This window comes from Suncus etruscus, chromosome 10 (genome assembly GCF_024139225.1).
Source record: "Suncus etruscus isolate mSunEtr1 chromosome 10, mSunEtr1.pri.cur, whole genome shotgun sequence".
Taxonomy (NCBI): domain Eukaryota; kingdom Metazoa; phylum Chordata; class Mammalia; order Eulipotyphla; family Soricidae; genus Suncus; species Suncus etruscus.
Genome location: NC_064857.1, coordinates 38,077,199 through 38,098,729, shown reverse-complemented (window position 1 = coordinate 38,098,729; position 21,531 = coordinate 38,077,199). Strand labels below are relative to the sequence as shown.

General features: G+C 52.7%; 1 protein-coding gene across 1 annotated transcript; it reads left to right on the top strand.

Annotated features, from left to right (window-relative positions):
• The first annotated feature begins 1,526 nt into the window (after positions 1 to 1,526).
• Positions 1,527 to 21,346, top strand: UBQLN4 (ubiquilin 4). The gene is made up of 11 exons (XM_049782248.1): positions 1,527 to 1,666; positions 7,527 to 7,678; positions 7,867 to 8,084; positions 8,468 to 8,730; positions 12,303 to 12,461; positions 15,372 to 15,597; positions 16,674 to 16,813; positions 17,277 to 17,360; positions 17,464 to 17,579; positions 17,893 to 18,070; positions 19,785 to 21,346. Exons 1-11 carry the CDS (start codon positions 1,559 to 1,561, stop codon positions 19,935 to 19,937), a joined length of 1,797 nt encoding a protein of 598 aa, XP_049638205.1. The 5' UTR covers positions 1,527 to 1,558; the 3' UTR covers positions 19,938 to 21,346.
• The last annotated feature ends 185 nt before the right edge of the window (positions 21,347 to 21,531 follow it).

Genomic DNA, 21,531 nt, shown 5'->3' with positions numbered 1-21,531 from the left:
GCCAGGGCTGTGGCCAACCTGAGAGGGTTCTTTTAGCCTCTTCGGGGAGCGAGGCAGAAGAAGCGTGCTCTCTTTGGAGAGGCGCGATGCCACGTGTCTCTGGCGACGTACCGTGCCAAGGAGGAGGGCGGGGGTGTCAGCAGCCCTGGGGTGGTTTTTGTCACACGGTCTTGTGTGTTTGCGCACCATTGCGGGAGCGGGACGGAGTTACTTGCTTGGGGGCTCTGGAGGGCGCCGAGGCTCCCCGCCCGCCCACACCGGGGCTGCCCACTTGGAGGGGTCAGGCCATGAATCCTGGACAGAAGAGGGTCAGTCAGACAGTCCCGAAAGACTTGAGCGCAGACTGAAGTGGGGAGTCCCGCCCCAGCGCCTAGATGAGGGGGTCAGTCAGAGTCAGTCAGTCAGTCACTGTCAGTCAGAGACAGTGAGTCAGGGTCAGTCAGACAAATCGGCCAGAGTCAGTGAGTCAGTCAGTCAGAGACAGCCAGTCAGAATCGTTCAGTGAATCAGAGTCAATCAGTGAGTAGAAGTCAGTCAGTCAGAGACAGTCGGTGAGTCAGAATCAGCCAGAGTCAGTGAGTCAGTCGACACAGCTGGTCAGAGTCAGTCAGTGAGTCAGTGATCGGAGTCAGTCCCGGGTCAGAGTCAGCCAGTCAGAGTAAGTCTGAGCTAGTCGGACTGAGTCAGTCAGAGGCAGCGAGTCCGAGTCAGTCACCGTTGGTCAGTCAGAGCCAGTGAGTCAGACACAGCGGTCAGAGTCAGTCAGCCAAGCCCAAAAGCCTGGAGCGGCAAGTCAGAAGTGCGGAGGGGGGTCAGTCAGTCGGACAGAGTCAGACACAGTGAGTCAGTCAGAGTCAGTCAGTCAGTCAGCCAGACACAGTCAGAGTTGGTCAGTCAGAGACCGTCAGCCAGACTTAGTGAGTCCGCCAGAGTCAGACGGTCGGACACAGAGAGTCAGTGAGTCGAAGTGGGTCTGGGTCAGACACAGTCAGAGTTGGTCAGTCAGTCAGAGACAGTCACAATCGGCCAGTCAGCCGGCCGGCCAGCCCCCAAAGGCCGGGGTGGTGGGGAAAGGCCCCGTCGCAGCGCCTGGAGGGCCCAGACCGGCGGGAAAGCTTTGGGGGACGCTCCGGGGCCACGCCAGGCGGACGGAGGACAGTCAGACACGGCCGCCGGGCCCAGAAGGCCTTTGTCCCGGAGAGCGCGAGCGAGCGCCGGCCTGGGAGGGGCTGGAGGTGGGGGTCCCGCAGGGCAAGGACCCCCGGGGCTGCCCCTTGCAATTCCTCCCCTCCCCCTGTCCCTGCCCCGGCCGACTCTGCCTGCAGTGCTCCCCCGGTCCGCCCGGGGCGCTGTGGCCGTGGCCTCGCAGGGGCGGGGCGCGGGCGGTGCCGGAGCCGAGGCCGAGCGCGATCGGAGCGAGCGAGCGAGAGAGCGAGCGGGGCAGGCCGGGCGGGCGGGGAGGAGGAGGCGGCGGTGGCGGAGGAGGAGAAGGAGGAGGGAGGAGGAGGAGGAGCCGGAGCGAGAGCGAGCTGGCGGGCGGCCGGGTGGCGGCGGCGGCATGGCGGAGCCGAGCGGGTCGGAGGCGAGGCCCCCCATCCGAGTCACCGTCAAGACCCCCAAGGACAAGGAGGAGATCGTCATCTGCGACCGGGCGTCGGTCAAGGAGGTGGCGCGGGCCGGCCGGGGTGCGGGGGAGAGCCGGGAGCACTTGCGGGTGCTCCCTCCCCGGGCTGGGGGGCGCGTGCACCGGCGGGGCTGCCCGGGGGCCGGGGGCGTGGCGAGGCGAGGCGAGGCGGGGAGGTGCAAGGGTTAGCGTGGCATCGCGGGGTGGCTGGCCCCGGGTTCGAGGCGATGGGGGGGGGGACTTTCCCCTACCACTAGTCCCTTCCTCGCATGCAGGGTTTTGGGGGTCCCCCCCACCCCGATTGCCGGCTCTGGGATCGGGGGGGGGGGAACGTCCGCCCAGCCTAGCGCGCAGTAGGTGCTCAGTAAAAACGCACTGCACGCGGCGCCGAGGGTTCGAGCCCAGTCCGCCGCCACCCCCCGGCGGCCGCTTCCGAATTGCACCGGGCGGAGCCTGAGCCGGGCCTCCTGGTTGGCAGCCTCGAGCCTCCGACGGGGTGGTGTGTTTGCCCGGCTGCTGGGAGATGGGGCGTCCGAACTACCCACCCCCCAAAGCCGGTCTGTGGTGCTGCCCGCCGCCATTGCCTTCCCACCTTACTAAAATATTTCTTTGCAAAAATGGAAACCAATGTTTTTGGTTTTGGGGGCCACGTCTAGTGGTGCTCAAGGGTTAGTTACTCCTGGCTGGCAGGCTCGGGGGGGGGGGGGAGCCTGTGGGATGCTGGGGATCGAACTTGGGTCGACCACGTGCAAGGTGAATGCCCTACTCTAAAATCCTTATGTCTTGGGCTGGAGAGATAGCACGGATGGAGGTAGGGCATTTGCCTTGCATGCAAAAGGACGGTGGTTCGAATCCCGGCATCCCGTATGGTTCCCTGAGTCTGCTAGGGGCGATTTCTGAGCATAGAGCCAGGTGTGACCCCCCCCAAAAAAAAATCCTTATGTCTTCAGAAGCTAAGGGGGGGTGTGTCAGAATGGAGGTGCTCGGGGTTTTCTTTTCTTTTCTTTTTTTTTCTTTTTTTTTTTTTTTTTTTTTTTTTGTGGTTATTGGGTCACACCCGGCAGTGCTCAGGGGTTACTCCTGGCTCCAGCCTCAGAAATTGCTCCTCGCAGGCACAGGGGACCATATGGGACGCCGGGATTCGAACCACCAACCTTCTGCATGAAAGGCAAACACCTTACCTCCGTTGTGCTATCTCTCCGGCCCCACTGAGGGTTTTCTAAACCACTCTGTGTACCACAGTGCAAGAGGGGTGCAATGTGGTACCCGACAATCGAACCCACAATCATGCCTCTGCACATGGCCAACCTGGGTTCTGCCCTTGACTTTATACACATAGGATTCTCCAAGCACTGCCAAGAGTAACCCCCAAGCACAGAGCCAGGAGTCAGCTGAAACGTATATGCGGAGCTCTTTGACCTAAGTATATGCAGAGTCCTTAGAGCACACTCTGGACCTTATTTTTTAGTTTCAGTCCTTTCCCCTGCAAAGCTTTATTGGAGAGAAGGCAATGTTCTGGCTTAAGAGCTGGGGCCTGGGCAAGAGCAATAGTGCAGCGATAGGGCATGTGCCATTGCACACAGCTTATCCAGGACGGAACTCGGTTCGATGCCTGGTTTTCCACATGGTCCCCCATGCCAGGAGTGATTTCTGAGTGCATAGCCAGGAGTAACCCCTGAGTGTCACCGGGTGTGACCCAAAACCCCCTCCCCCCAAAAAACCACCCCCAAAGACAAAAAAAACAAAACAAAAAAAGGGCCAGAGAGCGGGGCCCGCGAAGTGGTACTAGAGGTAAGGTGTCTGCCTTGCAAGCGCTAGCCAAGGAAGGACCGTGGTTCGATCCCCCGGTGTCCCATATGGTCCCTCCAAGCCAGGGGAAATTTCTGAGCACTTAGCCAGGAGTAACTTCCGAGCATCAAACAGGTGTGGCCCGAAAAACCAAAAAAAAAAAGGGCCAGAGAGCACAGCAGTAGGGCGTTTGCCTTGCACAACGACTTGACTTGGATTTGATTCCCTTCATCTCTGTGGTCCCCTGAGCCTGCCCAGAGGTTACTCAGAAATCGCTCCTGGCTTGGGGGACAATATGGGACGCGGGGGTGGGGGGTGGGGAATCTAACCGCAGTCCCTCCTAAGTCAATGTGTGCACATGCATGCAAGGCAAACGCCCTATCGCTTGGGCCACTGAACCCGTCCCATTTAAGTAGGAGCAATTTCTAAGGGCAGAGCCAGGAGTAATCCTGAGCATGACTGGTGTGGCCCCGAAACAAAACAAAAAATGGAGATAGTATGGCATATAAAGCACTTGTCTTTGCACATGGCTGATCCAGTTTGATCCCCACATCTCATATGGACCCTGAGCCTGTCAGGAATAATTTCTGATCATAACTGAGCATGGTTTTATTTTATTTTATTTTATTTTATTTTGGGTTTTTGGGTCACACCCGGCAGCGCTCAGGGGTTATTCCTGCCTCTATGCTCAGAAATCCCCCCTGGCAGGCACGGGGGACCATATGGGATGCCAGGATTTGAACTACCATCCTTCTGCATGAAAGGCAAACACCCTACCTCCATGCTATCTCTCTGGCCCCTGCATGGTTTTATTTGAGTGTGGCCCAAACACACAAAAAAAAGGGGTTTAGGGTGGAATGATAATACAGTTGGTAGGGTGTTTGCCTTACAAGCAAGGACCCCAGTTTAACCCCTGGCGTCTAGTATGGTTCTCCCAAGCACTACCAGAAGTAGTTCCTAAGTGAAGAGGCAAGGAGAAATCCCTGAGCACCCCCTAAAAATGGGACTTGGCCAGAGTAATAGTATAGAGGGTAGGGCATTTGCCTTGCACATGGCTGGCCAAGTTTGATCCTTGGCATCTCATGTGGTCTTCTGAGCACTACAGGAGTAATTCCTAAATGCAGAGCCTGTCGTAACCCCTATATAAACAAATAAAATAGAACTTGTACTCAAAGGGTTGGAGTGCACTTTGCCTGTGAGAGCCCGTAATTTAGCAGTTATGAATTCCCTAGCACCTTTGGGTGTGGCCCCCCCAAATGAAAACCACAGTAATAAGGTGGAGATAATATACTTTATAGACTTTTATGGGTTAGGGGAGTTGGGCCATACCCACAGTGTTCAGGGCTTACTCTAGGCATCCTATGGATTCCTGGGATCAAACCCACATAGGCTGTGTGTAAAGCAAGTACCTTCCCCATTGTCCTGTGTCTCTCCAGCTCTGGGGACTTATACCTTTAATATGGTAATGGTTGGGGGTTTTTTTTGTTTGTTTTTGTTTTAGGGACACAGACAGCAATGCTTATCGCTTACTTCTGGCTCTGCACCCAGAAAGAGTTTGGGTGACCAGTGGGATGTTCGGAATCAAACCTGGGCCAGTAGCTGGCAAGGCAAATGCCCTACCTGCTGTACCATCTATCACTCTGGCCCCCTTAAGTTAGTTATGGTTTATGCTTCATGGAATAACCTTTTTCTAGTTGTCATCATTTTAGGAAAAAGGCTGAGGATGAGAGCAGTATGACAGGAGGCCTGAGAATGAAAGATTGGAGAGATAGCCAGGTCCAAGAATGTAGAAGGACGAGGCCTGAGTGATAGCACAGTGGGTAGGGCATTTGCCTTGCATATGGCCAACCCCAAGTTCGATCTCCAACATCCCATATGGTCCCTTGGGCACTGCCAGGAATAACCCTTAAGCACTGTCAGGTGTGCCCTCCCTTAAAAAAAAAAAAAACAAGAATGTTAAAAGTGATAGATGGAGAGAAGCTGCCTGGCAGGATGCCTTCCCAGGCCCTGGATCCTGGAGCTGAAGAGGCAGATCATGGAGGTGGCCTTGTGGGATGGGCAGCTGGACCAGAGTGGAGAGGCTTCTGCTCTTGCTTAAGAAAGCAACTGATGGGGCCAAGAGATAGCATGGAGGTAAGGCTTTTGCCTTTCATGCAGAAGGAAGATGATTCGAATCCCAGCATCCCATATGGTTCCCTGTGCCTGCCAGGGGCGATTTCTGAGCCTAGAGCCAGGAGTAACCTCTGAACGCTGCCGGGTATGACCCAAAAAACAAAAACAAACCAACAAAAAGAAAGTAACTGATTCAAAGACTGAGCACATGCTTCACATGTAGGAGCACCAGGTTTCATTCCTGCCATCACCAGCTTCCCTATGTACTTTTGTTGTTGTTGTTGTTTTTGTTTTTGGGCCACACCCAGTGACGCTCAGGGGTTACTCCTGGCTGTGTGCTCAGAAGTCGCTCCTGGCTTGGGGGACCATATGGGACAACGGGAGATCGAACCGCGGTCCATCCTAGGCTAGTGCTGGCAAGGCAGACACCTTACCTCTAGCGCCACCACACCGGCCCTGGTTTGTTTTTGGTTTTTGTTTTTTTTTTTTTTTTTTTTGGGCCACACCCGGCATTGCTCAGGGGTCACTCCTGGCTGTCTGCTCAGAAATAGCTCCTGGCAGGCACTGGGGACCATATGGGACTCCGGGATTCGAACCAACCACCTTTGGTCCTGGATCGGCTGCTTGCAAGGCAAACGCCGGGCCCCCCCTATGTACTTTCTGAGTCACTCCTGAACACTGAGTGGGACAGTAGCCCTTCAGCACCACAGTGTGGACCCCAAACAAACAAAACAAAAAGAATGTGGGGATGGGTTGCACTGGGATATGACTTAGTTATAGAGTACTTGCGTACATGTGTGAGGACCCTGGGTTTGATTTCCCAGGGCCTCCAAAAAAGAAAGGGGGGGCCAAGGAGAAATAGCTTAGCAGTTGAGCTGAGCATAGGTTTTGCATACGGAAGGTCAAAATTCCATTCTCAGTAGCACACTGGGGTTTCCTGAGCACCATGTGGAGGGATCCCTAAGAACAAACTGGGAATAGTCCCCAAGCTCCACCAGGTGGGACCCCAAATGTTTTGTTTTTTGGTTTTGTTTTTTTGGGGGGTCACCCTGGCAGCGCTCAGGGGTTAGTCCAGGCTCTACGCTCAGAAATTGCTTCTGGCAATCTCGGGACCATATGGGATGCCAGGATTTGAACCACGGTCCTTTTGCATGTAAGGCAAACGCCTTACCTCCATGCTATCTCTCCGGCCGGGACCCCAAATGTAAAAAAAATGGGGCCAAGTACTGTGGGTAGAACATTTGCCTTAAATATGGCCGACCCAGATTCAATTCCCTGCCCCCATCCCATTTGATCCCCTGTGCGTTGCCAGGATTAAGCCCTGAGCACTCACTACTGGGTGTGGCTCAAATCCTTCTTCTCGAAAAAGGAGAGAAAGTACAATGGGCAGTGTGCTTGCCTTATACATGGCCTGCCCTGGTTTTGTCCCAAGAACCCTCTTTGGTCCTCCAAACACCGCTGGGTGTGGCCTCCAAAAAAATGAAAACAGAAGGTAAAAAAAGGAGCCACTTATTTCTATAGGAGGGGTGGGTAGAGAATGCAAAATGGCCCTCCCACAGAGTTTAGGGGAAGGACTGGAATTAGATAGAGCCTCAGGGGTAGGGCCAGAGGGATAGCACAGCAGTAGGGCCTTTGCCCTTGCATCCCACATGGTCTTTTGAACCTGCCAGGAGCGATTTCTGAGCACAAAGCCAGGAGTAACCCCTGAATGCTGCAGCTGTGGCCCAAAAACCTAAATATAATAAATTTTTTTTTTTTTTTTTTTTTGGTTTTTGGGCCACACCCGGTAACGCTCAGGAGTTACTCCTGGCTATCCGCTCCTGGCTTGGGGGACCATATGGGAAACCGGGGGGATCGAACCGCGGTCCATCCAAGGCTAGCGCAGGCAAGGCAGGCACCTTACCTCTAGCGCCACCGCCCGGCCCCATGTTTTTTTTTAAAAGAGCCTTAGGCTTTGGGGCAGCACCCACTGTTCCTAAGTAACGCTTTCTCTTGGTTGCAGTTCAAAGAGGAAATCTCCAGGAGATTTAAGGCTCAGCAGGATCAGCTGGTCCTGATCTTCGCAGGCAAGATCCTCAAGGATGGGGACACCCTGAGCCAGCACGGGATCAAGGATGGACTCACTGTCCATCTGGTCATCAAGACGCCTCAGAAGTAAGTTTCCCAATGAATCAGGTCCTGTTTCTGTTGGGCTCCCTGTTCCACTCAGATTCTTTCCCTAGTTGCTCGTGGTGCTCTGGGCTGACCTCCACACCCTAGGAAGCACCCAGTAAACACAGAAGAACCTCATGAATCCTCTTCCCGTTGTCACGTTCGCTTGGGGTGTCTTTCTGTGTCTCCAGGGCTCAAGATCCAGCTGCGGTCACTGCTTCACCCCCCTCCACTCCAGATCCCTCCTCAGCACCCGGCACCATGCCTGCGTCTCCTGCCACCCCCACCCAGCCCTCCACCTCTGGAGGCACCACCTCAGATGCTGGCAGTGGAAGCCGACGAAGCAGTGGGGGGGGACCTTCCCCTGGGGGTGGAGACGGCCCCCCCAGCATTACCGCATCCATTCTCTGTAAGTGTGTGGAGGGGCTGGAAGGCATGGGCTGACCCAGAGTAAAAGGAACCAGGGACTTTTGTAGTGTGAACGTTCTGTGACAGGAGGCAAGCGGGTAGGAAATCAATCTGTGATAGAGGTGAGCATAGGGAAAAGGAGGGGCAAGGGAATCTGTGAGGAGCCTAGCCTTTGGATACAGCCTAGCAGAGACTTTGGGGGGACACAGATACCCATTAGGCCCTACATGCAGGCCTGCGCAATCTTAGTCCCATGGGCTGTTCTCCAAGCAGCTGTGGAGCAGGGACTAAGGCTCTAGATAGACACTGACACCCACTGTCCAGTGGTTAACCCAGACAGGATGGGCCCCAGCAGCCGGCAATGACCCTGTCCCTTCCCTGCAGCTGGCTTCGGGGGTATCCTGGGCCTGGGCAGCCTGGGACTAGGCTCTGCCAACTTCATGGAGCTGCAGCAGCAGATGCAGAGACAGCTGATGTCCAACCCCGAGATGCTCTCACAGATCATGGAGAACCCCTTGGTTCAGGACATGATGTCCAATCCGGACTTGATGCGCCACATGATCATGGCCAACCCCCAGATGCAACAGCTGATGGAGCGCAACCCCGAGATTAGCCACATGCTCAACAACCCCGAACTCATGAGGCAGGTGAGTTTGAGAGGTGGTATTGGTGAAGCCAGTCCTGATCTGCCTGGCCTTCCCTTCACTTGCGTTTTGCCTTCATTCATTCATTCATTCATTCATTCATTCACTGAGTGGTCATTTTTCACCCAGGAGGGACAGTAATGAGTACTTGGGACTTCTGGTCTCCAAGAGAGAAGTGAGACGGGCAATTATAACAGGGATGAGGGGCTGGCGAGTTAGCACAACCAAAGGTTGTTTGCCTTGTGTGTAGACAACCTGAGATGGACCTGGGTTCAGTCTCCGGCATCCCATATTGTCCTCTGAGCCTGTAGGAGCAATTTCTGAGCACAGAGCCAGGAGTAACCCCTGAGTGCTGCTGGGTGTGGCCCCAAAACAAAACAAAACAAAACAAAAAGAACAGGGATGAGAGAGATAGTATAGTGGGTTGGGTGCCTACCTTGGGCAGTCTTTGCAGGTTTGAAGCCCTGCCTGGCTGAATCATCAGCACCACCAGGGTGGGATCCCCCAAAAGAACAAAGAACAGGGGTGGGGTGCTGCCCTCTGGATAATTAAGGATTCCCCCAGGAGCACAGTGCCCTCATAAGCCATAGAAGTTGAAACTCAAAAGAGGAAGTATATGTCAAGAAAAGAAAAGAGGGCTTTAGGGCCCAGGACAGCAGCCTGGAAGTAAAAAGCAATGCTAGAAAGTACAGAACTTTTGTTTTGTTTTTGTTTGGTTTGGTTTGGTTTTGGTTTTTGGGCCATACCCAGGGGCGCTCAGGAGTTACTTCTGGCTCTGCACTCAGAAATTGCTCCTGGCAGGCTCAGGCAGGGGTTTGGGGACCATATGGGTGGTCTGTCCTGGATTGGCCTGTGCAAGGCAAACCCCTACCACTGTGCTATGGCTCTGGCCCCAAGAACTTCTCTTAGGACCAGTGGGTTCCTGCTTTGTGTTGGTCTTGGGGAATTTCCACCTGGGACTGCTAGAAACCTTCCTTCAGGCTAAGAATTGCCATATTTGGGTTCACAGTCTAAAACTGTTACTGAGTTGCTGGAGAGCTATAGCTCATGGGATTGCCGGAGGCCAACAGGGAGGGACCCGGTCAACAACTAACCCATCACAAATCAATAACATTTAAAAAATAAATAAAACAGTGCCTGAAGCCTGAAACTCAACCACAAACAATTTTGTATTTCTTTTCTTTCTTTTTTTTTTTTTTTTTTTTTTGGTTTTTGGGCCACACCCGGTAACGCTCAGGGGTTACTCCTGGCTATGTGCTCAGAAGTTGCTCCTGGCTTGGGGGACCATATGGGACACCGGGGGATCGAACCTCGGTCCGTCCAAGGCTAGCGCAGGCAAGGCAGGCACCTTACCTTTAGCGCCACCGCCCGGCCCCATTTCTTTTCTTTCTTTTTTTTTTTTGGTTTTGGGATCACACCTAGCAGCGCTCAGAAGTTATTCCTGGCTCTACGCTCAGAAATAACTCCTGGCAGGCTTGGGGGAACGTATGGGATGCCGGGGTTCAAACCACTGTCCTTCTGCATGCTAGGCAAACGCGCTACTTCCATGCTATCTCTCCAGCCCCATTATTTCTTTTTTCTTTTTTTTTGGGTTTTTTGGTTTTTTGGTTTTGGGCCACACCCGGTGGTGTTTAGGGGTTACTCCTGGCTGTCTGCTCAGAAACAGCTCCTGGCAGGCACGGGGGACCATATGGGACACCGGGATTCTAACCAACCTGGTCCTAGATCGGTTGCTTGTAAGGCAAACGCCGCTTCCGGGCCCTGCCCCATTATTTCCTAGTGATAGTCATTGAGTGAATTAATCTTAGGGTGTGGCTCAGCAGTAGAATCCAGGTGGAGTCTGGGCTGTAGGTGACCCTGGGGTTGATCCCAGTGGAATTGATTCTGGAGTTGATGCTGCTGATTGCTGAACCCTTGGCTCTGAATGGGCTGTTTGGCCCCGGAATTGAGTCTTCACCTGTCCTCATTCTGCAAAATAGGGACTGAAATACCGATGGGGGAGGGAAGTTTTCACTCTGGGGGATGAAATAAATTAAACTATCAATTACCTTATCTGTGCCTATATGTAGGAGCTCTATGTGTTTTTTACCTTCTGCCTCCTCTCCTTTCTTGCATCCATCCCCACCCCATTTCCTAATTACCCCCCAAAATACCTGTGGACTCTAAGTTTGAGTTTAGAATCATGCACCCTATTAAGAATTCCCCTCAGGGGCTGGAGAGATAGCACAGCTGTAGGGAATTTGCCTTGCAAGCAGCTGATCCATGACAGATGGTGGTTCGAATCTTGGCTCCCATGTGATCCCATGCCTGCCAGGAGTGATAATCTGAGGGCAGAGCCAGGAGTAACCCCTAAGCACCTCCGTGTGACCCCCCCCCAAAAAAAACAAACAAGAAAAGAATTCCCCTCAGGGGCCAGAGTGATAGCACAGCAGTAGGTAGGGCATTTGCCTTCACACAGCTAACCCAGGACGGACCCTAGTTTGATACCAGGCATCCCAGGTGGTCCCCTAAGCCAGAATCCATTTCTGAGCGCTTAACCAGGAGTAACTCTTGAGCATCACTGGTTGTGGCCCAAAAACCAGAAAAAAAATTTCTCTCAAATAAGGAGCTTTGATGCCTAGATCTTTTGTTTATTTGATTTGGGGCTTCACCTGGCCATGCTCAAGGGTTACTCTTTTTTTTTTTTTTTTTTGGTTTTTGGTTTTTGGGCCACACCCGGTGATGCTCATGGGTTACTCCTGGCTGTCTGCTCAGAAATAGCTCCTGGCAGGCACGGGGGACCATATGGGACACCGGGATTCAAACCAACCACCTTTGGTCCTGGATCGGCTGCTTGCAAGGCAAACGCCACTGTGCTATCTCTCTGGGCCTTCAGGGGTTACTTCTGATTCTACACACAGGAATCACTCCTAGTGGTGCTTAGGGACCGGATGCTGAGAATTGAATCTGAGTTACTCATATGCAAGGGAAGCGCTATACCTGCTGTATAATCTTTCTGTCCCCCTGTGGGGCCTAGGTTTGTTGTTTTGTTGTTGTTCTTGTTGTTGTTTTTTTGGTTTTTCGGGCCACACCCGTTTGATGCTCAGGGGTTACTTCTGGCTAAGCGCTCAGAAATTGCCCTGGCTTGGGGGGACCATGTGGGATGCCGGGGGATCGAACAGCAGTTCTTCCTTGGCTAGTGCTTGCAAGGCAGACACCTTACCTCTAGCGCCACCTCGCCGGCCCGTAGGTTTTTTTTTTTTTTTTTTTTTTTGGTTTTTGGGTCACACCCGGCAGTGCTCAGGGGTTATTCCTGGCTCCAGGCTCAGAAATTGCTCCTGGCAGGCACGGGGGACCATATGGGGTGCCGGGATTCGAACCAGTGACCTCCTGCATGAAAGGCAAACGCCTTACCTCCATGCTATCTCTCCGGCCCCGGCCCCTAGGTTTTAAATGAGGAAAGAAAAATGTGGTCACCTTATAGCCAGTTTGGACCTAGAATCCTGATCCTGGAATAAGCCCCTCTTTAGGGCCTCCAATTCCCCAACAGGGTACTTCCTATTCCCATGTTCTCTGTTTCTCTCCTTGTGTCGCAGACGATGGAGCTTGCCCGGAACCCAGCCATGATGCAGGAGATGATGCGGAACCAGGACCGGGCCCTAAGCAACCTGGAGAGCATCCCTGGGGGGTACAATGCCCTGCGCCGCATGTACACAGACATCCAGGAGCCCATGTTCAGTGCTGCTCGGGAGCAGGTGGGCTTGGGGCTTCCAGAATCTCTCCTTTCAGACCCAGACCAATCTGCGGCAACCTGCCTGTTCTGCTCCTTGTGAGTCCTCGGAGTGTGGACTGGGCCTGAAATCTCAGAAAGTGGGCATGATCTCAGTCAGGTGGGCTGGGTTGAAGCTACAACCCTCCCAATACTAGTCTTAGGGGCCAGAGAAATAGTTTAGCGACAGACAGGATTACATGGTTTTTTTTGTTGGTTTGGTTTGGTTTTGGGGCCAAACCCAGAGGTGCTCAGGGATTACTCCTGGCTCTATGCTCAGAAATCACTCCTGGCAGACCCAGGGAACCATATGGGATGCCGGGGATCAAACACAGGTCCATCCCAGCTCTTCAGTGTGCAAGGCAAACACACTACCGCTGTGCTATTTGCTCCAGCCCCAAGAGTACATGTTTTTTTCTGTAGGAGCTTTGAGTTTAATCTCCAGTAATTTAAAGTTCCTTGAGCACCACTAGGAATGACTCACACCCTTAGGTAACCCCTGAGCACGCCAGTTGAGGCCCCCAAGCCCAATTAAAGAAAAAAGTTTGAAACTTTACCAGTGGTACTAAGGCCATATTTTGATCATTGATTTATAAGAAAAATAAGGCAAATTTGAATAGAAACAGTCAGGTATATAGTAGATGCTCAGTAAACAGTAGCTATTGTCACTATAGAAATGGAAGAAGAAATATTATGTTTCCACAGTGTGCTCAAGAAAATTAAAACTAGGGGCCGGCGAGGTGGTGCTAGAGGTAAGGTGTCTGCCTTGCAAGCGCTAGTCAAGGAAGGAACGTGGTTCGATCCCCCGGCATCCCATATGGCCGGAAAAAAAAAAAAAGAAAATTAAAACTAGCCAGTAAGGAGTTTGCCTTCCATGCAGGACAGTGGTTCGATTCCCGGCATTCCATAAGGTCTCCTGTGCCTGCCAGAGGTGATTTCTGAGCGTAGAGCCAGGAGTAACCCCTGAGCGCCACCAGGTGTGACCCAAAAACCAAAAAGAAAAAAGAAAATTAAAACAGTCAGGGGCCCGGAGAGATAGCACAGCGGCGTTTGCCTTGCAAGCAGCCGATCCAGGACCAAAGGTGGTTGGTTCGAATCCCGTTGTCCCATATGGTCCCCCGTGCCTGTCAGGAGTTATTTCTGAGCAGACAGCCAGGAGTAACCCCTGAGCACCGCCGGGTGCTGATTGGGTTTGATCCCTAGCTTCCTGTATGGTCTCCCGGGACTATAATTTCTGAGTGACCACAGAGCCACCGGGTGTGACCCTGCCAAAAAAACAAACAAACAAGCAAACACACACAAAAAAAATCTAGCAGCCAGAGAAATAAGACAGGAGCCAGAATGATAGTACAAGAGGTACAGCACCTGCCTTACATTCCGCAGACCCAGGTTTGATCTCCATATCCATATGGATCCGAGTACTACCTGGAGTAATTCCTGAGCAGATCTGGTTATGACACAAAATAAACAAAACAAATAAGACAGCAGGGGTGATACTCCCCTTACATTTTGCTTTTTTGGGGGGTAGGCACACCTAGTGATGCTCAGGGGCTACTCCTGACTGAGCTCAGAAATTGCTCCTGGGGGCCAGAGAGATAGCATGGAGGTAAAGCGTTTGCCTTGCATGCAGAAGGTTGGTGGTCGAATCCCGGCATCCATATGGTGCCTGAGCCTGCCAGGAGCGACTTCTGAGCATAGAGCCAGGAGGAACCCCTGAGCGCTGCCAGGTGTGACCCAAAAACAAAAACAAAAAAAAAGAAATTGCTCCTGGTTGGGGCCGGAGAGATAGCATGGAGTTAAGACATTTGCCTTGCGTGCAGAAGGACGGTGGTTCAAATCCTGGCATCCCATATGGTCCCCTGAGCTTGCCAGGAGAGTAGAGCCAGGAGTAACCCCTGAGTGCTGCTGGGAGTGATCCAAAAACCAAAAAAAAAAAAAAAGAAATTGCTCCTGGCTAGGGGGACCATATGGGACGCCGATTGAACCAGGTCCATTCTGGATCTGCCGCATGCAAGGCAAATGCCCTACCGCTGTGCTAGTCCTCACCTTAATATTTTGCTGTGCTAGGTGCATTCCTTAGCACCTCTTATGGTCCTTGGAGCTCCAATAGTCTTCCAGGATTGATCCCTGATTGCAGAACCAAGAATAGATTCTAAGGGGGCCGAAGTGATAGCACAACAGGTAGGGCATTTGCCTTGTAAGCAGCAGACCTGGGACCAACCGAGGTTTGATCCCTGAGCCTGCCTGGAGCGATTTCTGAGTGCAGAGCCAGGAGTATCCCCTGAGCACTGCTGTGTGTGACTCTCCCCTCATAAAATAGATTCCTAATGGATTTAGGAATCACTGGATTTATTCCAGGAACTCCCAAGTAAATAGGCAGAATGTGTTAAATTTCTGTCTGGCAAGTTACCAAAACAGGAAACCTTTAGTAGTAGGGCCTAAGCATTGCTGGCTGTAGAAAGACCCCAGTTTTGCCCAGGACTGGTCCCATCAGTCCTGGTCCCCATGACCCTCAGAATAAACAGGGAAGCAATTATGTGTAGTGGACATTGCAGCTTCTCAGAGTCTGCTAATGGCAGGAACCTCTGGGATCTCTGGAAAGCTAAACTGAGAGAGAGGGATTTCTTTTTTCTTTTTGGTTTGTGGTTCACACCCGGCAGCGCTCAGGGGTTACTCCTGGCTCTACGCTCAGAAATCGCTCCTGGCAGGCTCAGGAGACCATATGGGATGCTGGGATTTGAACCACTGTCCTTCTGCATGCAAGGCAAATGCCTTACCTTCATGCTATCTCTATGGCCTGAGGGGGATTTCTGGGGCTCCATCTGACAACCCTTGAAATGCCAGTATGTCCCTGGATCTTTTTCACACCTTCACCCAAAACTTTGCCTTCTCCCAGTTTGGCAGCAATCCCTTCTCCTCCCTGGCCGGGAACTCCGACAACTCCTCGTCCCAGCCTCTGCGGACTGAGAACCGAGAACCCCTCCCGAACCCCTGGAGCCCCTCGCCCCCTTCCTCCCAGGCTCCCGGGGCCGGCGGGGAGGGCAATGGAGGATCGGGGACCAGCCAGGTGCACCCAACCGTCTCGAACCCCTTTGGGATCAATGCTGCTAGCCTGGGGTCAGGTATGTCTTAGCTTCATGGGTGCCAAGAGCAGGGCCTCTGGGGTTTGCAGTGTTCCCAAGAATTAAGGCTGTCGAAGCCTCAAGAGTCACAGCTGGCCCTCTGTCTTTCAGGAGTAAACTCTACCCTGCAGTGCTTTCTGCATACTGTGCTGGGGCCTTGGGAAGACCCTGGGCATTAATTTGTGGGGAGGAAGGGAGGTGGTAGGTTTCTGGTAGCATTAGGGGCATCCCATTTACTTGCACTATGACTGTCCTGTGACCCTGGAAATATGGATGCCCCAGTGTCTCTAGACTCTGGAGTGATCCTTGATACGTTTCAGATCGCCCGGGGTAGGGGTTGGACAGGAGCATAAACTCTATCCCTGGCTACATAGCTTTTTGTTCTTTTTTTTTTTTTTTTTGGTTTTTGGTTTTTGGGTCACACCCGGCGGTGCTCAGGGGTTACTCCTGGCTGTCTGCTCAGAAATAGCTCCTGGCAGGCACGGGGGACCATATGGGACACCAACCACCTTTGGTTCTGGATCGGCTGCTTGCAAGGCAAACACCGCTGCGCTATCTCTCCGGGCCCTTTTTGTTCTTTTTTTTTTTTTTTTTTTTTTAAAAAGTTTTTAATATTTTTAAAAGTTTTGTTTAGTCACCAAGCAATTACAAAGTTACTCATAATTGGGTTTTAGGCATACTGTGTTTGAACACTGATCCCTTTATCAGTCTATAGGTTAAGTTCTTGAGTCTCGGGTGTGTCATATGGCACAGATAGCCCGAGCCCAAGCACCTGCCAAACCACAGGCATACCTGCTTCTGAAGGGGATGGAGTGTAAGAACGGCACTCAGCCCCTAAGACAGTCAAACACTTCCACTCCTGATCTTGTCTGAACCAGGCAGAGAGAATGACTTGGATGGAATGGTCAGCTGTCTTACCTTTGGCAGAGGAATTGGAGAGCATTTGGGGTACACAGAAACGGGGGTCCTGACCCATGTTCCCTGAGCCATTCAGGAAGTGTCTGAAGTCAGGCGGGCTGGAGTGGGCTGGTATTGTGGCACCATCTGGTTACCGTCTTGCTTCCCGCCTTGTCCAGGGATGTTCAACAGCCCCGAGATGCAGGCCCTGCTCCAGCAGATCTCTGAGAATCCTCAGCTGATGCAGAACGTGATCTCTGCACCCTACATGCGCAGCATGATGCAGGCGCTTGCCCAGAACCCCGACTTTGCTGCTCAGGTATCAGCTGCACCTGGGAAGCAAGCTGGGGAGTGGATTTCCTGGCTGAGGCCAGTCCTGGGGTCAGCCCAGGAACATCAGCACTGAGTGGCCATGAACTATGAGACATAAGCAAGTCCTGTCCTCTACAATGGAAATCCCTAGCCAGAGTGATAAGACAGATAAGGTGCTTGCTATAACTGCTGCAATCCTAGCTTGATCCCCAGTATTACCTAGATCCTCTAGTACTGCCAGGAATAAGCCCTGCACACAGCTGGCTGTTGCCCCAAAAACCAAAAAGGAAAGAAAACTCCAGTGCCCTGAGGATACCTAGAGCTGACCTGAGACAGCTGATACCAGAACAGTGTGGGTCCTGTCCCCCACCTTCCATCCCTTCTGGACCCACAGGAAGTCTCCAGGTGCACTGCCTGGGGCCTGAGGGAACTGTATATTGCCTCCTCCAATCCCCTCTCCCCTCTGGCAGATGATGGTCAATGTGCCGCTGTTCGCAGGGAATCCCCAGCTGCAGGAACAGCTCCGCCTGCAGCTCCCTGTTTTCCTGCAACAGGTAAGTGTGGCACCTGTCCCTGCAGCCCAATTGACCTCTTGGAGTACAGCAGAGCTGGGACTTCAGTGGCCTTCCTATCTTTTTCTATGCATCTCTCATACAGATGCAGAATCCAGAGTCTCTCTCCATCCTCACCAACCCGCGTGCCATGCAGGCACTGCTGCAAATCCAGCAGGGACTGCAAACCCTGCAGACAGAGGCCCCAGGGCTAGTGCCTAGGTGAGTGCTAGTAGACAGGTGGGAGGAGCTTGCTTGGTTCCCTGAGTGGGCAGGGCCAGTGCCTAGATAGGTAAGGCAATGTCTGGGTGGGCGTGATCAATGCCCAGGTGGGATGGGTTTATGGGTGTGTTTGGTGTCTAAGAAGCCAGGGAGAGGACAGCAGGTTGGGGCTCTCTCCTTCCTGCCATGCTCTGCATGTCTCTGAAAGTGTTTTCCTGGTTTTTGTTTTTTTGTTTTCACCTTTCCTTCTGAATTTCCCATCGCCACCCTTTCCCGCATGCTATTTCCATGTCTTGGTCTCCCCTGCCCTCAGCCTTGGCTCCTTTGGAATGTCCCGTACCCCAGCACCTTCTGCAGGTGGCAACCCCGGAGCCCCACCTGAGGTCCCCACCTCCTCACCAACCCCATCAACCACACCCTCCCCAACTGGGGCCCAGCGGCAGCTCATGCAGCAGATGATCCAGCTTCTTGCTGGAAGTGGAAACTCACAGGTACGTGGGGCAGTGACATTAGGGTGGGGACCCCTGTTACATCTTGGTAGTGTCAAGCAAGGGCCACCAGAGAATATAGAGGACAGCCTTTTGGAATGGGCCAGACCTCGCTTCAGACCCTTGTAACCTTGAAAATAACTCATCTTGGGCCCAGAGAGATAGCACAGCAGCGTTTACCTTGGCAAGCAGCCGATCCAGGACCAAAGGTGGTTGGTTCGAATCCCAGTGTCCCATATGGTCCCCCGTGCCTGCCAGGAGCTATTTCTGAGCAGACAGCCAGGAGTAACCCCTGAGTAACATCAGGTGTGGCCCAAAAACCAAAAAAAGAAAAAAGAAAATAACTCATCCTCCTTGGCTTGTTTTCGTTGCTAGGACTTTGAGACAAGAGTGGTCCTGACAGGGACGGGCTGAACAGTGGGTATTTTCTTATTGGCCTGTGGCCCTTTGTTTGATCCTTGGTATTGCTCTAAAAAACTCAGAGGAATAGTATAGTGGGTAGGGCGTTTGCTTTGCAGAAGGTTGGTCCAGGGTATTTTTTGTTTGTTTCTTGGGCCACACTTGGTGATGCTCAGAGGTTACTCCTGGCTTGGGACCATATGGGACGCTGGGGATCGAACCACGGTTCGTCCTAGGCTAGCACACACAAGGCAGATGTCTTACGCCACCACTCCGGCCCCTGGCCCAGGTTTGATCCCCGGCATACCATATAATTCCCTAAACCCATCAGGAGTGATTCCTGAACACAGAGCCGGTAGTAACCCCTGAGCACCGCTGGCTGAGGCCTAAAAACAAACACAACAAAAAGATAAAAGAGGGGCTGGAGAGATAGCATGAAGGTAAGGCATTTGCCTTTCATGCAGGTCATTGGCCCGAATCCTGGCATCCCATATGGTTCCCTGAGCCTGAGCATTGCTGGGTGTGACCCAAAAACCAAAAAAAAAAAAAAAAAGTCGGAAATATAACACATTGGGTAGAGCACTTGCTTTGCAAAAGGCCTGACCCAGGAACAGACACAAAAACTAGAAGCTCTGGAGAGCTCATTTTCATCCCACAGCTGTTAACACCTCCAGATTGTGCTAGGAAGCAGTGAGAAATCTGGACTGTTCTTGGTTTATTACTTTGAAACTATTTTTTGGAGGGAAGGGTCTTTTGGGCCACACCTTGGAATGTTATTCTGTTACTGTGACCATATGGGACACTGGGGATCGTCCTGGATCAGCCGCATGCAAGGCAAATGCCCTACCACTGTCGTATTGCTCCAGCCCCTCTACCAGGTTTAATCCCTGGCACCCCATAGGATTCCCTGACCTCCATAAGGAGTGTGCTCTGAGCACAGAATAGGGAGTAAAGCCCTGAGCAACACCAGGTGTGGCTCCAAATCCTCCCCCTCCCCCCCCCCCCAAAAAAAAGTTATGCAAGTCAGAAAGATATCACTTGATTTAGGGCCAAACTGCTGTGGCTGATCTTGTTTCAATCCCCAGCACCACTTGATACCCTGATCCCTACTGGGGTGACCTGGGCAACCCCTAGAACTTCAGGGCCGAGCAGCACCACATCCTTGGGCTCACATTGAATTGTTGGCCTGGTTGGCTGAGAGAGACCCTGTGGCCTCGTTTGCAGCATGTTCTTCCTGCTCCTGGGCCTGACTGTAATGATGCTACAGCCCCCATCTTGGGTTCAGAGTGGCTTAGCTGGGTCCCTGCTTTCCTTCCAGGTGCAGACGCCAGAAGTGAGGTTCCAGCAACAGCTGGAGCAGCTCAACTCCATGGGCTTCATCAACCGGGAGGCCAACCTGCAGGCCCTGATCGCCACCGGAGGGGATATTAACGCGGCCATTGAGAGACTCCTGGGCTCACAGCTCTCCTAAGTTCTGGGCCAGTGCCTGCACCTCCCTTCCCCCGGACACCAGTGTTTGGTTCCTCTGCCAGTCCCCACCTGCTGCTTGTCACCCTCTATCTCCTCCCTTGTCCTCTTCAATGGCTGGGTGACCTCGGAGGGTGGGCCCCTGCACCACAGCACAGCCCGAGATCATTGAGCTGGGGGTTGACCTCTGTATGTGCAGCAGCATCTTTCCTGCTCCTGCTTCACAGAGCGTCTCCCACGGCTTCTGTGGTTTGTCCATAGTGCCAGCTCTCCAGATTCTGAAAGAGGCTCTTCATCTGCCGCCACTAGGGGTTCACTCTCCTAGTTACTTCTGGAAATTTCCCGGTTTCCCACCCCCGCCCCCAGGCCCTCCCAGCTGTAACCTAAGGGAGGTGAGAATTTCCTGGTGGGGTTTCACCCACCAGCTGCTGGAATAACCTGGTCCAGCACTTTCTCAGGGGGTCTCTCTGGACTTCCGGTGGTGGGGGAGAAGATGCCTGGCTCCTTGAGTCTCTATAGGTGATCTCTAGAGGCCAGGGATAGTCTGTCTGGACAAGCCCTGGCCCAGCCACAGGGAGATGGAGCAAAAGAGAAGAAATAGAGATTTTTCTGGATATAGAAGAAAAGGAGCAAAAGTCTGTGTGGTTGTTGACAGTTGGGGGGTCAGACACTCTGTCCCTCTTGGCATGTCCTGCAGAGAATTACGGATGCTAATGAACGGGTGATGATGACAGTTAAGAGGGCTCCTGCAGGGCCATTCTGGCTCCATTTCCCCAACCGCACATACTCAAGTGCACTCATGCATATTTGCATGAGCACAGGACCTGCCCAAATACCCTGGGTACTCGGTATCTGTGCTCCCTCCAGGCCCCCCAAAACACAAGATGGGAGTCGAGGCTGTTGGAGGTTAGGGCATGAATGCACCTCCCTGCATGGGTGCTGAGTTGAAATGGAAGGGCCATCGAGCTGTTGGAGCTATGAACGGCACCCACTCATGACCTGGAGAGGATGAGTCTTTGCCCTTGAGCCCCTGGCTCTTCACACTCACAGCCTCTGCTTTTGGAGTCAACAGTTAACTTCTAGGCCAGAACCTTCTCTCTGTGGGAGGAAGAGTTGGCAGGGGAGCCTTTGACCAACACTGGCATGTGTGTGCTCTGTCGGAGTTCATGGAGGCCCCTGTTACTGCTGCCACTCAGTCCACCTGTGAAGGAGCCACTGCTGAGCAATCCAAACTGGATGTCCCAGGCACTCCCATCCCCACCCCACACCGGCCTTTGTAAATAAATGGTGTGGTCTTTGTTGTGAGGGTATCTATCTGGTGTTGGTTTTCTGGGTAGAGGAAACTCAGAAGACAACCACTTGGTTTTAAAGGACAGACAATTCTGGGAAAATTGTAAAGTTGAGTTCAATCAATTGCCCAAGTGTAATTTTGGTCTCTCACTGTTTGTGTTCATTCCTATAGGGAAAGGATCTGTAGTTTCTTTTTTTTTTTTTTTTTTTTTTTTTTGTGGTTTTTTTTTGGGTCACACCCGGCAGTGCTCAGGGGTTACTCCTGGCTCCATGCTCAGAAATCGCTCCTGGCAGGCACGGGGGACCAT

Excerpts from the sequence above, each read along its gene's own strand:
- UBQLN4 (XM_049782248.1), top strand. The coding sequence starts at position 1,559 with ATGGCGGAGCCGAGCGGGTCGGAGGCGAGGCCCCCCATCCGAGTCACC. Across the intron at positions 8,085-8,467 it reads CATTACCGCATCCATTCTCT|CTGGCTTCGGGGGTATCCTG; the intron begins GTAAGTGTGTGG and ends CCTTCCCTGCAG. Across the intron at positions 18,071-19,784 it reads CTGGAAGTGGAAACTCACAG|GTGCAGACGCCAGAAGTGAG; the intron begins GTACGTGGGGCA and ends CTTTCCTTCCAG.